At 44.0% G+C, this 17,062-nt stretch overlaps 1 protein-coding gene across 6 annotated transcripts in view; it reads left to right on the top strand.

The window, feature by feature from the left end:
* Positions 1–8,194, top strand: part of RNF144B (ring finger protein 144B) — a 92,037-nt gene extending 83,843 nt beyond the window's left edge. For all 6 annotated transcript variants that reach the window (XM_027676055.1, XM_027676052.1, XM_027676050.1 and 3 more), the window contains 5 exons: positions 582–642; positions 4,983–5,187; positions 6,014–6,158; positions 7,655–7,744; positions 7,944–8,194. In XM_027676055.1, the coding sequence (XP_027531856.1) occupies positions 582–642; positions 4,983–5,187; positions 6,014–6,158; positions 7,655–7,744; positions 7,944–8,084 (642 nt within the window). In that variant the 3' untranslated portion in view covers positions 8,085–8,194. The remainder of the gene's footprint in view (positions 1–581; positions 643–4,982; positions 5,188–6,013; positions 6,159–7,654; positions 7,745–7,943) is intronic.
* The last annotated feature ends 8,868 nt before the right edge of the window (positions 8,195–17,062 follow it).

Genomic DNA, 17,062 nt, shown 5'->3' with positions numbered 1-17,062 from the left:
ATGCCAGCTAAATATGTTATCTTCAGCCCGGTTCCCAATAGGCTGATGTGTGTCTAAGTCAAATTCCAACAGCAATGGCATTAGCTGCCTCAGCCCACGCCCCATAAAGTGAATGAAAAATGGAAACCAGACTGTCTTTTAGGTTCCTGAGAGCTAAGTGACTCCTAAGACTGGGAGACATGAATGAAGAACCATTCATTTGGGGTGTATTCTTGTGCGTGAACAACATGCTACAGTCTCCAAGGCTGGCAACATGTCACCCTTCGTTACATTAAACCAATACGAAACTGAAAAGCCTGAAGTAAATACTGAATCCACAGAGAAGGTTTTCCTATGTATGATAAGAAAGATGTGGGCTCATCTACTAGGCTGTGTTGCTGAAATAGGGGAGGTCAAGAACTGCTTTAAGTTTTGGTGAAGGAAGTCAGAATACGGAGGAATGTGATGCTGAAAGCAAGCAGGGAAAAAAAGGTGGATTTGAGAGCCAGCTCAGGAAAGCAAGTGTGTAGAACATCATGCTTATTAATTTTTTTAAGTCTGTCTTTCTAATGCTTTTTCGGTGTGTTTGTTTCTCATTTCAGATTGCCTGTTTGGTGCCTGTTGACCAGTTTCAGTTGTACAAGAGGTTGAAGTTTGAACGAGGTGTGAAAGTTTTTGTTTCTATTACCTTCCTTTTTACAGTGTCAGTGAAGGTAGCACTGCTACATACTGCAAAGACAAAGCCTGTTGAGTGAGTTGAGGAACAGACAGAGAAGATATCTTTGTTTTGAAATATTTTCACTAGGTCTCACTGTGCTCCAAGACAAATTTGAAATTCTTTCAGTTTTGCAGAATCAACAAAGTGGCATCTTACTGAATTATCAGAGTTTTACTCAAGCTTGTGGGCAACACTCTCAGATTGTGAGCCTGAGGCTCCATCGTTCTTCCTATAACATGCTCATCTTGGGTCCTTGAGGTGGTGGTTGTACTGTTAGAACTAGACAAGGTGCTAGAGGCTGGTGCAGGGCAGGGCACAGAGTTTTTTTATACATCCATAGGGATCTTCAGAACTTCTGGGGGAGACATACCCTAAAGTGCAATGTGGATTTTTGCAAGCATCACTGAAAAATAATTTTTCCTATGTAGAAACCTCATGTGTGTTCATCTAGTATAGTTGTTTTTTTTTTCCAGGGGAATAATAGGTCCCCTCATTACCGAGTGAAGCCTATTAGTAAAGAAATTTGAAACTATTGAGCTTGGTCTCACTGGGCCCAAGCTTTCCTATTCCCAGAGTTCAGCCTTCTGCCTCTGGAGATGGTTCCTTGCCAAGGCTGAAGAAGAAACTTGCTAGTTAGAAAGATGAGATCCCATTCCTGCTTTTAAAGACCGACACCAACTTGAAAGTCTCAGTTGGAAGTTGAAATGTTATTCGAAGAACTCCCTTCATGGTAGTTTGCAGAGTGGTGTGTCTGGGACTGATCTGCCCTAACTCTGCCTGTTTTCAAACTTTCTTTGAAAGACTGTACTTATGTTCTTACTTTGCATGCATGCTTAGATGCAGGTGGACTAGGAATGTGTAAGATGGTGCAGAGGTTTATAAAAATTAGGCAAAGTAATGCACTTGAAAAGGTGGTCATATAGAAGAACACATAGGTTTTTACAGGATCTAGTCTGACATGAGTCAGATGACTGCATGACCACCAAGTACAAAAACTTCAAAATGGGGCATGCTAAAATATGCACCAGAATTCATAGGAGAGAGCAGATCTTAGCTATGATTTGCAGACACTCAGGCCAAAGAAAAAAAAAAAACGAAAAAAAAAATCCCAATCTTTGCTTTCATTTTTTATTCTTCTTTCCTATTATACCACCTTCTCATTTATCCTTAATTCCTTAGCAAGTCCCTCTGGTCCCTAAGCCCATTGGTGGCTTATCTACAGTCCTAGACAATGGAAATCAGAGCTTGTTAAACTACCATATTAAAGGGTTAAGGAATAGAGACATTCTTGCAGTACATGAATCTGTTTTACGGAAAACCTTTTTTAACTGAAGACTCTGAAACTAACGTTTTCTGGTATCTCCTCCTCTATAACTAGCCAAAGCTGAATTCATGATCTTCTGTCCAACTCACTGTTAATCTCTTTTTTTTTTAACTGTCTCCCATACACAGAAGCCTGAAACTTGTCTATTTTTTAAATCCTCCTTCCCTTTTCTTTCTTGCCTAAGTCTGACAAATTCTCCTCCACCTCTGCTACGTCTCTTCATGATGATTCTAAGATCTGTCCTTGCTCCTTTATGATGAGTAAAACTGGTATCTAAGCAGTAGACTTGGGCATAGCTTTTTACCTTGCTTATTGTCCCCAACAATAAATCCAGCTTACTGATGTCTGGGAACAATGATTCGTGCTAGCTAAAGCTCTAACCTGGGCACCCAGCACTAATACCAGCCCTGGCCAAGACCTTTTGCCTATCCTGGATTTAGCTTTTGTCCCCAGGGCTGACCCCATTTTTGGACTCATCAATGGGACTTGGCTTATTAGCTTCCGCTGGCCTGAAGCTCTGTTCTCAGACCTGAGCCTCACCTGCCAAAGCCTGCTTGCCCTGACCAATGAGAACACTTGTCTGCCAGTCTTCTTCTGAAGCTAGCAATAAATCTTGATGATGGCACCTGCTAGGGAGAAATTCTGACCTGGAATCTGCCCAGGGACTCCCGGTAGCCTGAGATCTGTTGTGTGTCTTATGTCTGTGTCAACCTTAGCACAACCCAGCCTTTTTCAAACCTAGCCCTCTTCTCCCTTAAAATAGGGAGATGCTAGGGTGTCCTTCATGACTTTTGTTCTGATCAACAAAGCCCTTTAACTTCCTCTGTTTAGATCCTTCTTCTCTCAGCTTTATTCAGTTGAGATATGGACTCTTTGCAGAATGCACTGACAATATGCTGTTCTCTTGTGGATTTTGTGTTCTTAGAATGCAAATATTCTCAGGCTTTAAAACAAGCTTTCTCACATATCTGTATCTTCTCTGCATCCGATTAGGACCAAGCCACAGAGCTTATGTGCAGAATATTTTAGTAGAAGAAACAGGAATTTCTCTATGTCTATTAAGGATGGGGCTGATGTCAGCCCCTATCAGAAGTAAAGAAATAGAGGAATAGTATGTGGTTAGGACACAAGCATTATGTTTGTGTTTCTGTGACAATTGTCCAATAGGCTGAGTGGTGGATGATGAGAATCTCCATCTTATGCCTGATGGAAATGTGGTCCATTTTAAAAGGAGGTGTTCCTAATATTCTGTGAAATAGAATCATAGACTCATCCTTTTAATGAGTACCTTTCCTGAGGCAGAAATTCTTTTCTTCAGGGTGCCGCATTTCCCTTGTCTGCCTCCCACATCTCACCTGCCTGCTTACATGTTTTATGAAAACCGACCATATCCCTGCCCAGTACTGGCACTGTTTGTGAAGACTTTCCTCCTGAGAGTGGAGTGCATTGTGGCTGAACTGGTTGTGGGGAAGCAGGGGAAAGTCTTGGAAGAGAAATGGCTCTAACCAAAAGATGGAGCAACTTGTCAGAGCAGGACTATATCCTCTTCAATTTTTTTTGGCTGAGTCTTTTTAGATTTTAGATTTTTCATTTTTAGTCCATGATAAACCAAACTGTATGAGACAGCATGGATTGCAAAACACCATCTGTAAGTTCTTTGTAAAATGGAGGAAGTGGGAAAGGAGGGAATTTCATCTCATGAATTACATTTTACTGCAATCATCATCATCATGGCCAGGCTTCGCGAATGAAGATTTAGGAAGGCTCTATTCACGTTTGTTACAAGCATGCTGGTGGCTAATGAGGCCAATACGAGATAGACATGTCCGATTGCAAAAGGCACAGCAGAAAGACTCCTTAGGTGGTATATTCTGCAAGCCACGATTCTTTCTGTGTTGTCTTTTCTCCTCGAGAGTGATCCTGCGTGCATTCTCAAAGGAAACAGCAGCGTTATAGATGGTGTGTCTCCAGGCCTCCTGATTGGAGGCCAGAGTAGACCAGTTATGTTGATCAATCTTACTGCCACAAATTGCTAAAAAACAGTGAGATGCAAAACTCAACTCCCTTTCTCCCAGTGATGTCAAAATCAGACATCCTGTCTTTCACCCAAGAACAGGATAGGAGAATTTAGGTTTCCAAAGTTAAGTATGTTAAACAACTATCTGCAGGACCTACAATTTATCTCATTTTAACTGCTCAATATCAACAGAAAACATACAGAACCTACTGTGTCAAAGATTAAATTCAATAGTGAGTACTAGGCCATGGTCTTACCCAGTTCAGAGCTTCTTTTAAGACACACCAAAGAAACCTACTGAAATAATGATTTCTCAGTTAGGACAGTACTTTTAAAAAGTGTGTAAAAATGACAAATTACTTGTTTGGCCATGCTTCTCTTCTCTCCACAAATGAAGCTGCAAACTAATTTGTTCTGGCTTTCATTCAGTGGAAAGCAAAATGTTTGTTTGTTTTGGGAGGCAAAGGAAGCATGGGCAAGAGAATAAGAGGAAATAATGCAACTAGATTCATGAAATGGTTGAAGGTAGGCGGTACAGCTGTTTTGCTGGCGCTGCCTAAATTATAGGTAACAACCTTTGACATGGATATAGAAATTCTCCACATCTGTTGGAGCACTTTGGCACAGACTCAGAAATGACCTGAAGTGAGAGCATTGTGTACCTGTGTGTCCTGCAGCCAGCAGAGAAGATGATCATCCTTCTGTGGTTCCAGCAAAATTTTCCGGAGAACATGTATCTGAGGCTCTTGTGCAGCTGCCTTAGCAGAGTGCAACTGCAGACCTGCCTAAGGAAGAGTAGGCTCAAATCCCCGTGGGCGTGGGTGTGGAGCGCTTTGGCTTCCACACCCGCTTGTAGAATTGGGTCTTGTATGCCTAGGCACATGTCACTGGAATGAAAAGGAGGCTGTATAAACAGTTTTGTTTCTCTCTCTGTTGCATTTCAGAAGTGCACTTGGACCCTCAGAGAACATGGTGCCCCACGGCCGACTGCCAAACGGTGTGCCACATTGCACCAAGCGAGCCTAGAGCACCGGTGCCAGTGCAGTGCCCGGCTTGCCACCTGACATTCTGCTCCTCTTGCAAGGAGGCATGGCACCTGCAGCACCTGTGCCGGGAAAACCAAACTGCTCCAGTCCCAACCGAGCAGGGGTAAGAGGGGAGTCCGTGAAGACCATGCATTGTGTTGGTTCTTTTTGTTTTGTCATGGTGCCCGACTTAATATTTATAAAATCCCTCAGTAGAGACAAACCTTGACTCTTATACAGAGTGTAAATTTCATCTGCTGTGAAAAACCTGATTTTAGCTCATTTTGCTTAGGTGCAAATAACCTATTGACAAGCTTGCACAACTCGTTAATCTACAGAAAGCAAGCACTTTTGTGCTTAGATTATGTCATGTCTCTGGCCCTCCATCTATATTTTTAGAATCAGATTTTTTTTAGTTGTGTGTTCAAAGTTTTCGATCATTTTTTGCAAGAAGGAAGACTTAAAATCTAAGCATTCTGCTTGCTGGAGACTTCATTGGATAAGGAGTTGCCAAAAAGCTCTTGCTGTGATTTTTCTTCTCCAGGTTTGATTGATGGCTTTGGTAGAGTTTAAGCTTATTTTGTTCAGACAAGGACAGTGCTTTGAGTTGCATAATCCAGTCCTGTTAAATGAATTGCACAAGCTGTCTGTAACAAAGTCCTAAGTTGTAATGCTATAGGTAGTTAATTTGTGGGTGTAGTGAGTGTTGGTTTTATGTAGCATAAAAGAACAAGGCAATAGAGTTTCACTTTTATGTGACATTAATATCTTACACCTAGTAGTGAGTATATGTCAATGTATTGTACTGAACATAAGAAGCTTCACACATTTGAGTGCATTAAGACAACACCATTAGATGCTCTGGAAAATAAGCACAGTATGCTTTAGGCAGTGGAATATCAACAGTAATTGCATTCACATTTCACTGTAATGTTTCCTTGCTCTTCTAGATCCCTTATTGGAACAGAGACAGAGGCACCAATTAAGCAGTGCCCAGTTTGTCGGATCTATATTGAGCGAAACGAGGGCTGTGCTCAGATGATGTGCAAGAACTGCAAGCACACCTTTTGCTGGTACTGTCTACAGAACCTGGATGTAAGTGCTGCAGGAAAAATGCCTAGATAAAGAGTAATGGGACTGGGCTTAGTGTAAGGCCCTGTCCAAGCTCTTCATTAATTCATTGCTGTCCTAGCAAATATCTTGGCTTAATTCAGCTTCTGACTCAATTTCTTTCTCATCTTTCACCCAGTGCTTTTATTTGTATCAGTATCCTTTTTTTCCCCTATGAAGGGTTATAGCTACATCTGTGGGTCCCATGCTAGATCTTTGAGGGAAATAGGACGGACTGGTGGCTTTCTGGAGGTTCTTTCCAGCAACACCTTGCTCTTATTCCCTCTTCCAGTAGTTAAAAACCATTTGATTGAGAGTGAGGGAAAAAAGTGTCTTCCACTGCTTCAACAACAAAGGACACAGCCTGTCCAAAAACTGGTATGATACTGGCTGGAGTGGGTTGTTCCATGGTAGAGTGCTTAAGAGTTCATGGACTGTGTTTGCTGAAGAGACTGGTTGGTTGGGAAGCTTGAGGATAAAAATGGTGGATGTGAAGTGCCTGTTGGTTTCTCAAGGGTTGCAAACTAGTCTCAACTCGTGTGGACTTCAAGTTTCTTAGCAGAATTAAGAGTCCCAGAAGTAATGTGCTTGTGTGTATGGCAGTTTGCCTTTTTGGCACAGACATGACTAATAACTGTGGGAGCATGAAAAGGACTTTACCAGCACTTGAAAGAAAATGTTATGTGCTGCATGGCTTTTCTTGTCCTCTTTTTTGTAGTGCAACTCCTGTTGCACCCAGCAAACAATGAGACTTCCTCATTCTTCATTCTTTGTCAGTTCACAGAGAGACAGGGGAAAAGAAATTGTAGTTGTGGGTTCAAATGTAGTTTTTCTAAATATGCAGGGTTACAGGAACTCTGGGCGTAGATGAAAGCAATAGGTGTAAAGGCAGAGAGTAGGGCTGAAAAATGAAAGGGGAAGCAGCATTAACTTATAGCACAGCTGGCTAAGGGAGGGTAGTGGAGGGTGTGAATCACCTTCTGAAAAAAATTGGTAATTTAGTAAGTCTTAATGAGAAAAGAGAAGGGAAACAGGATTTTTCTACTTTTTAAATTTTCCAGTTAAGTCTAGGAAGAAAATGACTATGAGGCGTAGGTACAGCAGGAGAACAGCAAGCAGAAGCACCTCAGGGAGATGATCCCTCACATTGCCAGTTTTCAGAGATATCTGATGTTTTCAGGCCCCTTTATTATCATTAAATTACAGACCAGGTTCTTGTGCAAGAAGTGCAACTCATAGGCTTACACTTCTTAAAAGCGGGGGAGGAAAGATGCTGGCTGATAGCTGAGGTGCCAAACACACAGCAATTTTTGAAACTGCGAGAAGTTTCTCTAGGTAATTATTTAGAAGACAGGTGAAGTTGTCTGCCGGCAGCTGGTAATTTTAAAGCAGTGTCAGGAAGGTTGTGTTTCCAGTCCGGTCTTGAACCACTCCCTGCAGTACCGTAACCTGCTCTTAGAGCTTCTCCTTTTGTTTTTCAGAACGATATCTTCTTACGACATTACGACAGAGGCCCTTGCAGAAACAAGCTCGGCCACTCACGGGCTTCAGTGATGTGGAACAGAACTCAGGTGTGTTCCTAACCATCTGGGCAGAGCTCTAATGCACGCATGAAGCAAAGAGATCTTACCCTTCAGGGAAGGACCAAGAGGATTATTTTTGTTTTTTCATCTATCTTTTTTGTGACCTATGCTATGCTTATGCATGCACACGTGTCCTTTATTTTCCACAATTAGCTCAATACCTGTTTTTCACCACCATGTCTTTCAGGTTGTGGGGATCCTCGTTGGACTAGGTATCATAGCACTGGTGACCTCTCCCTTGCTGCTCGTGGCATCTCCATGCATCATCTGCTGCATTTGCAAATCTTGTCGGAGCAAAAAGAAAAAACACAGCCCACCAACAACCTAAAACTCTTTGTCTGTCTGAGTCTCCACCTGTACAACATATGTATGTGAGAAAGCACATTGGTTGTATTTTGGTGCCACACCTACCAAATAATGCTCCTTTTTTTCTGCCAATTCTTGGGATAAGTGCCTATTCTTTACAGGCTACTCTATCACCAACAAATCCTAGTGTGGGAAAGATCTAGATTATTGTGCAGTATGTATGGTGTGGGCTTTCGCTTCCTGAAAAGGAAACCAGGACACCATTCACTAGTTCATACCATAAATATGAGGCACCTTCCAAGACTGCTAGAACTTTCCTGTTTTCCATCAGCTGCATGTGACTTGATCCTGCAGTGTTACCCTGCCTTTGCAGATCCAGTCATTACTGTTGTGCTTTTTGTTGGTTCTTGGCGACACTCAGATTTCTCAGAAAGTTCTGGGTGATTTATGAAAGCGGGAGAGGGAAAAGCCTAATTAGGTTCTTCTGCCTGGTAGCTTGTGTCCTGTTAAAGGTGACAAACCATTAAGAAAATGGTTTGGTAGTTTTCTGTCAATTGGCTGCTATGGCATTTCTTCCAGCATTGAAATCAATTTGATTTTTACTTTTGATCTCAATTACAGAAGCAAAAACCCAACAAAACTCCAGCTAAGACAGGGCTCTCTTCTGAGAGACCAGACTACCTTGAGAAAGCTGCTGTTTCTTTTGGTTCAAACACGACATATCTACCACGAAATATGAGGAGTGTGCATTTTTCCCTGTCACTGGTCATGCTACATGGGGGTAGCAAACTCACCAAGAAGCTAATATTTTAAGAAGGGTCATGATACAGTTCCCATTCAGTGCACAGTGTTGGGATCTTGGTTGTGTGAGCATAGAGTGGCCGCATGGGCATGGATATACCGGGTACATAAGTACAATGTATTTTCTCGGCAGTCAGTGTATTTTTTTCCACAGTTTACATGGGGTGTCAGCAAGAACCCTGTTAAAAAATTACTCAGACCAGGCTAAGCCAAGCCCTCCTTTAAAACCTTATGGACCTGCTGAAGTGAATACTTGAGAAATGCTGTGTAAATGTGAGCTCCATCCACTGGTGGGTATTTGTTTTGTCCTGCTCAAGATTAACAAACTTTGTTACCAATATTTTTCAGTTACTCTAAATCTGGAAGGTTGTCATTTAATGAACCGTTCATTTTAATTTTGTGCCTCACCATCAGACTCATTCAGACCCTGGTATCAGTTACACTTGCATAAGTTCACTGAAAGAGCTAGAGTTACTCCAGGCTTGCTCAGGAGTAGCTGAGATCAGACTCTGCTCCCTGGAGTTTATTTCCTTAATGGCTGCTGCTCCTCACGACTGGGGCTGGTGGTGCTTTTGTTCTGCGCTCCCGCCTGTGCAATTTATATCTGTGGGAACAGATACGAGTTTGCACTGTATAATTGGTTGTAACTCCAAACCCCTTTCCTTAAGGGCTGCAAGGTTTAAATGAGAAGCTGAGCCTGAGTGTTGTGTTGGGCTCACACTCTGCCAGGCTGCCCTTCTCCATGCACACAGTGCAGGTCACCCAAAGAGTGCTGCGAAGAGCGTCTGTGCTGTTGTGTTTGGCCGAGCCCCAGGAACTTTGCCTTCTTGGCAGCTGGAAATGTGACCTTCTTTTTGTTTCACTCTGCTCTCTGGTTACTGTCACAGAAGTGGTAGGTGTTCTTCTTTTAAGAAGAAAGTGTAGTCTGCTGAGCAGACTAGCAAGGACAAAGGCCTTAAATGATGCTGTTTTCCTTTTTAATTGATTTCTTTTATAAATACTGTCTGACTCTGCTACCAGTCCTGACTGGAGGGCAGGCAGTGAGTGCTCACCAGTGTGAAAGGCTCTATTTATTCTTCATCCACAGCTTTGAAGGGAAGCACAAAGGTAATCAGTACCTTCTAAATACAGAGTGCAATGCAGACAACTGCCATTTATAATAAATAAAGAATGTTTTCTGTATGTGTTTTCTTTAAGAGCACTAATGGTAGTGCTTTGGGGTACTTGTGACAGATTATAAAGTGTCCAGCCCTTGGCTTTGCACTATTTTTCTACCTATGTTTTTACAGCACTACTGTCATTTCCATTTGATTTACGAACTTGAAGTTGTGAGTCTTACTTTAATGAAGCCTCAAGGACAAAGATGTAGGAGCTGCGTGGTCTCTTTAACCACAACCAGCGTTGCAATGTACCAATGTCCTCTGCATGTTATAATCTGTGGGTTTTTCATGTTTTGTGACCCTACCCATGACCAACACACCCCCTGCTAGTCCGGTTTCTTTCCCTATCCTCTGCCTCTTTCCTTTGGCCTGTTTTTGCTAAAATGCCTAATGGGACGAAGGTGTCTGGTATTTTTCATTACTACTGTTGTGTTAACGAAAGAGTCAAGTTCTTCCCTCTGTTAAAGAAGTGCAACTGAAGGCAACTGCCTTGCCCAGAATACAGTAATGGACAAGTTTGACCTGTTTTGGTTCTTTATGTGTTTTCTAAAGCTAATGCAGATCTCTCCATAGAGTGGGAATTTGTTTAAATGGTTTGAAGAACAGTATTTCATAAAAGCATGGCACACACGCCTAGCTGCAAAGCCTGGGAAAACAACACCATTCAGTTTATTTTTAAGTGCAGTTAGTTCCCCATCACAGGCTAATTCCTATGGAGCAGGAGGAAGGTGTTCCTTTTCCCTGTGCATGCCTGATTGCCAGTGCCAGGTTAGGTGCCTGGTGAGGTTTTTTGCTACAGGTTTGAAGTCATCAGGACTCCATTTTTCCTGCCTGTATGAAAGACAGAGTTTACTTTTTTTAATAAGATCCATGCCACCAGGCCCCAATATGGCAGCAAGGGTGTTTGGAGCAATCACCCCAAAACCTGACTCCAGCCGCACACCCCTGGATGCCATCATGGCTGTCCCTGACACCACCCTGCTCACCAGGTCTGGTGTCTGTGACATCGTGGGGAGGCCTTCGAGCACCTGGGAGGCTGGGAGTGTTGGAAGCTCTTTGTTGATGTTGAAGTCATGATCCAAATCGTCATCCAAATCATCCAGCTTAAACTGCTACTGCCACTGGGGAATGGCTGAAGAAGCAAGCACAGCAGTGAGATACTGGCAGAGACTACAAGGCTCGTGGCAGAGGATCAAGTCCTTTTCTAGTAACTCACAGCCGAGTCAGAGATGGAGCTGCTTTTTGAAGAAGAAGAGCTGGGACTACCAGGCAACCAGTCTACCCAGAGCAAGACAGAGAATACCCATAATATCCTGCATGTAATCTTGGGCTCAGAGAAGATCTGTGCTACAGTTGCATGGCCACTGCAAGGCAGAGCACTGTCAGCAGGGCTGCCTCGACAACAGCATGGCCTGGGCCAGCCCCACCTGGCTTGGGGTGCCTGGAGGCATTGCCTGGGCAGGTGGGAGGTGGTGTTCCACATGAGGTTGGGAGGTAGCATGGTGGCTCTGGGCTGGCTCAGCCAGCTTTGGCTGCTGTGGGCCTAGACAACTCACCAGGGCTGGAAAGCTCTGCCCAGCCAGCACCCCCTTCAGCAGCCCAGCAGCAGAGCCCCTCCCAGCAGATGCTGGCACAGCCAGCATCCAACTGGCCACAGTTACCTCTTTGGGGCTGCCAAGGGCCTGGATGGAGTCCACAACTTCCTGTTCTTCTCTGTACAGTTCCATGGCCGCTACGAGCAGTGCCGCTGCTGCCCCTGCGGGCAGCAATGCCCCTGATCTCTCTGCAAAAACGGCAATCATCTGGAATGGCCTTTTGGTGTAGAAGAGTGTACCCTGGCAGACAAAAATTCCTTTACCCATTCAAAAAGGACCATTTTTGTTCATTAGTCTATATTATGCTCTTGTCCTCATTCATCTTTGCCATCTCTTCTGTAGTTCTAGATTCCTTAACTGCTAAGCCTGCTTTGGACTTTTCATATTGGTTCAAATCTCCATGCCTTTTCCCTGCTAAGCTCAAGTCAGGGTCTCCCTCCTTGCCTTTCTATCTCCCTTCCTAGATTCTTTGCTCAAAGTTTCTTTACCCTAACTTTGCCTAAGTTTCTTGTTTCCACTTCTCCATTCAAGTTGTCTTCTACTATCCCATCATGACTCCCAGTCCAAGTCTCCAATACCAGGCTTGTTCAATCTCAGTGACTCTGCCTTTATAATGCATTTATTTGTACCCTTCCATGGATTTCCAAGGGGAAATACTCCTGTAATGAATGTGTAAAAGAGAAACATTGTTTCAGAATTTGCCAGGTATGTCATACAACGTGGGGCAGTTGGTCTATGATGGCTTTTAAAGTATTACTTTTTAGATAAACTACACTCTACATGTGAAGGTTATTTTTAAAAGAATAACAATTATTTAATTTAGTGTTCTGTACTTCAAATTCACATTTGTCATGAATTTATATCAACTGTCCTGACTGGCCTTATATATAAAACAATCCTTAGGAGAGAAATATTTGAACACAGCCTGAACTGGTACCTTTGAGTCATCTTACCACTTTGCATTGTTCACTAGCTTAACTCTTGACTTTTTTATACCCTGAATAGGATATGATACAAAACAAAATCACAATGCCTGATGGCAAAGAGAAAGTACAGAGGGTTCAGAGATACCATTAATATGGAGGGGAATATCAATCAATGCATACCTTCCTTCTGCAGCATTTTCATGGAAAGCCTACATTATTTTTATTTAAATTTTGGTAAGATGACTTGGTCCAGCTGCCAGAGCTGAGGCATATGGGATCAATAAAAAGAATTCAAAGAAGAGAGCATGTATGTAAACAATGGGGGGTAACTCAGCAAGAATCAAGCATGTACTTTTTAGTTAATTAAAAGCAAAATCCTAGTTCTAAGCTTCTGGTGGTTCATAATCCCTCTAAGGATTTTGGTCACTCTTCTCAGCTGTGGCTTGGGTTTGGATGGCCTCAGGCCTGGGCCTGTGGTTGTGCTTAGTGTTATGTGTTTGTGTGTGTCCCACTGCAGGCAGCATGGTCTGTGCCAAGTTTGTGCCCATGCTTAAACTTTTGTGGGACAACAACTCTGCAGGAGAAGAGCCCTGTATGGTGGTGGGCACAGAGACTGATGAGATTGCATGCCTGCCTCCCTCCAACAGCCTCCTCTGCTGCTGATACCACCCAAGGGGATGAAGAGTGGTGCCACCCTTCCTTCCCATGCCTACCTTCTACGTCCTTGTGCTGTGTCCATATATTTAGGGTGTTACTGTGGCATGGCCAGACCCAGCCATGAACAATGAACACCCTCACTCCTGAGTAACTCCAGGGCATCCTGGAGCTTGTGTAGGGGGATTACAGCTCTAAGTACCCAGAAGGGCTTCTCTAGCACAGGCTGTGATAGTGCCCAACAGGGAAGTGTGTGCCCCCCTTATATGTACCCTGGCAGAGAACTATGTCTGCAATTGACTTCTTCTTCCCCAGACTGATTTGTACAGGAGCAGCGAATTACTCTGTGATCCGACTTCTACTCCTCTGGGAAGGCAAGTTCCTCTCAGAGACCCAAGGCTTTGTGTCAGTCCGCATAACTGTTGTTGAGCTGAGGTCACCCTGGAGGAATTAGCACCAGGGGTGACCAGGATTACGTAAGACCTTGGCAGTGGAGTTGCTATAAACCCCATTACTATAACTTATCATTATACAATCATACAGAGTGTCATTTTATATAATTGCCATTATTTAGCTATATATTTATATGCACATGGTGATCTCAAATGCCTGAAGTGACCAGTTTCTTCCCAGACATGATTATACTCCAGTGCATGTGAGACTAAAATACGTGGCAGCTGTCCAAGTCCTGGAGAAGCCTGGGATGATAAGGTGCTGGCACTATGAAGGACATTGCTTTGCTGCAGGGGGATGGAGGCATTTGCTGGGAGAAGATGAAGACACAAATCATGTGTCGGCATCATTATTTTCCCCCTGGCCCCAACTCATTCTTTGAAATGGCAGTGATTTTGGTTCAAGTTGTGCCCTCTGCCTCTTGTTACGGGATTTTGCACATCCAAAGGTTACTGTAAAGCTGGCACTGATGTGGGCCTGCTGGGGTTGATGCTGTGCCGCAGCATTCCTGTGGCCTGGAAAGACAGAGGAAGGAGAGGTTGCTTTGTACTCTGTACACTGCATCAAGCAGCATCTGTATAATAGCTTCCTCCCCAATATTTGTTTTAAAAAATGGATGCTAATGTACTAAAAGGAAAGATACCATTTATTTTTAAACAGGGTTTAACCAGAAACCATGCTGTATTCTTTGTGTTTCACTTACATTATGTGCTTTGGGAAAGCAGTGAGGGAAAGATGTACAAGTCCAAGCTGTGAAAAGGAGATGAACAAGAAAAAACAAGTGCTTCATCCAGGATTCTGCCATTTACTGTTGCAGTACCCACAGTAAATCCATGGGCTCCATTTGGTCCATCTCTGGGCTAAGCTGGTAATATTGAGAGTCAAATGCAGATAGCCCTAAGGTGAAACACAGCCCACTACCCTGCTTTCATCCCTGAGAAGTACAGAGAGGATGATGTGTGAGAGTGGAGCAGCAGCAGTGCCAGACCAGCCACTGCTCACCAGTGACTTTGCACAATGGAGGGAGTGAGTGTGGGAAGAGAAAAAGGTGAGCAAGAAGGAAACAGTGATGTGCATCAGAGAGATTTGTCTTGGACTTCTAAGGTGTTTCCTTGTCCACCATACCCATCATTACAGTGTTATTGCAGGTTATGCTACATCACCTCTGTTTCTGGGAAGCAATGGAGCTGCCAGAAATGCTGCAGAGAGGTATCGATTGCTGGCTGTGCTTCTTGCTCTAAATCTCCTGCCTGTGTCCTGGCATGGAAGCAACTTGTAGAGGAGAGATTATATGGGTGGACAGGCAAAATAGCTGCCAGGAAGCAAAAAGCATGTTACAATAATTGTCTGGCTTGAAGGCAAAAAAACAATGTGGGATCGTGGCCAGCTGATTTCACAGTGATTTAGCAGGCTTTTTTTGAATATTGCCCAGTCTCTGATGGGAAATAGTTGATGTGGGCGCACTGGCAAACTTTGGAGGACTATGGCATGTATTACCCTGTGGAAACCTGCATGTGTTGCTGAGCTGGTGTTGGTGCAGGTTCCATAGGGCATGAGATAGGTACAGCTACCCAGAGAGGCGTGGTGTGGGGGGGCTGTTCTGCACTACTGTGACAGGATGTCCCATGAGGTCCTGCCTTTGCCTAGTGAATCCAGCAGAGCGGTGGGACAGAGCTCTGAGCTGATATCTTGAACAGCCATGTATAATCTTTTCCCCCTTTTCCAACCTCTTCAGGGGATTTTTAGAGCCTGTATTGAGGCTTCAGGAGGGCACAGCTTCCTTGACTTGATCCTATAGAAGGGGGTCTGCTACAAAAGACTTGTAGGCACCTGACTTGAGCATCCTTGTTGTGAAATCTTGAACAATCATGGGAAGCTGTACTAATGTCCTTGTCTCTTCCCGTTCTCCTCCTCCACTTCCCCAAAACCTCTCATGTGCAGCCTTAAGGAAACTGAGACACTTGGCAGAGATGCATTCCTGCTCCAGAAAGTTGGACACCCTCTCTCAGAGGTGTAGTCCCATCACACTTGTGCACTCAGCCACATCTGGGCCATGTCTGGAGGCTGTCCACAGTGAGCATAAGGGTTTTACATGGGTTGCAGAGGAAAGTGAAGCATGCCTGTGTGTGGGCTTGCTGCCTGGCTAGTGGGGCACCCCACGGCTTCTGACTCACCAAGCACCAGCTCCACACATCTGGCAAGAGATGGGCAGGAGGGAATGGAGGTCATGCAGGCTGCCAGATTGTGTCCATCTCTCTGTTCCCTGACCTTTAACAAGGGTGGGAATAGAAATGGGATAAACTAGTGAGGTTTGGCCCTACATGGATTCAGACTCAGCAATTTCTCCTTTGCAGCTAAGGGGAGGTTAAATGCCAACTTGCAACACAGCTGAGTGCAACTTCTGCTCCACTCCCTGGCTGTGCTGCAGTGGGCGATTCTTTGCAAACAAGAGAAAATTCAGCCAGTGGAAGTAGGTTACGTTCTCCAAATGCCATAACATGTGACACATCCAAACATGGTTTAACTTGCTGGGGTGACGCAACTTCCCATTAACTGAGATAAGGCTTTTACCATGAATTGCTGTGCACTTCAGCTGTGATGTGTGAGGCTCTGTGGGAGCAAAACAGAGTTCATTGCTTTTCACATAAGTTAAAGGATGTCTCTGAGATACTTCAGACAGTTTTCTGTATGGGAAATTTCACTATTAATTACATGAACAGAGCCTTTACAAGTTTGGAAATAACCTGGCTTTCCCTTGTGTACCTAAGGGCTCTCCAGGGACTTTGCTGCTTTTCCCCTTTTTGCATGCATAACCCAAGGCAATGGCAAGGGGTAGGGTTAGGGGGGATCATTGATGTTCTTGCCTCTCTGCCAGGCAGCTGCCCTCCCATGTTAAAAAACAGAGGACCAAACCAGATGTTTCAGCCAAGTACCATTTTACAGCCAAAGCTACATGAGTGCTCTCAAACTGGAGAAGCAGCCACTGTGGCAAGGGCTGGGAAGTGATCTTCCCAGCAGCTGCTAAATGGAGTTGATAAAGATAACCAGTACCTTGCCTTTTAGAAAATTAGTACCTATTTATCTCTGGGTATGCACTAGAAAGTAGAGCTACCGTTTTACTGCTAATAGTTTCATTTTCTTCTTGGCAAGGGCTTTGGAGGGTCTGGAAATGCCAGTGATTGCCTTCTGCTGCCTGTGAGGGTTTGCTGGGACTGCTGTTGGATTGAATGGTGAGGCTGAAGATTGGTTGCTACCAGCAAGTATCAGTGAGGCAGTGCTGCAGCAGGTTGGATTAAATGCGAAGAAGAAGAGTTGAGACAGGTGAAATGCAGCCCCTGAGGGAAATGGGGCCCTCTTTGAACAGAATCATCTGAAAATACCACAGTGAAGGATACAGCAGCAGACTAGCTG

Source organism: Neopelma chrysocephalum, unplaced genomic scaffold, assembly GCF_003984885.1.
Source record: "Neopelma chrysocephalum unplaced genomic scaffold, ASM398488v2 Primary Assembly neopelma1_26, whole genome shotgun sequence".
Lineage (NCBI taxonomy): Eukaryota > Metazoa > Chordata > Aves > Passeriformes > Pipridae > Neopelma > Neopelma chrysocephalum.
This window is presented reverse-complemented; position numbering and strand designations above follow the sequence as displayed.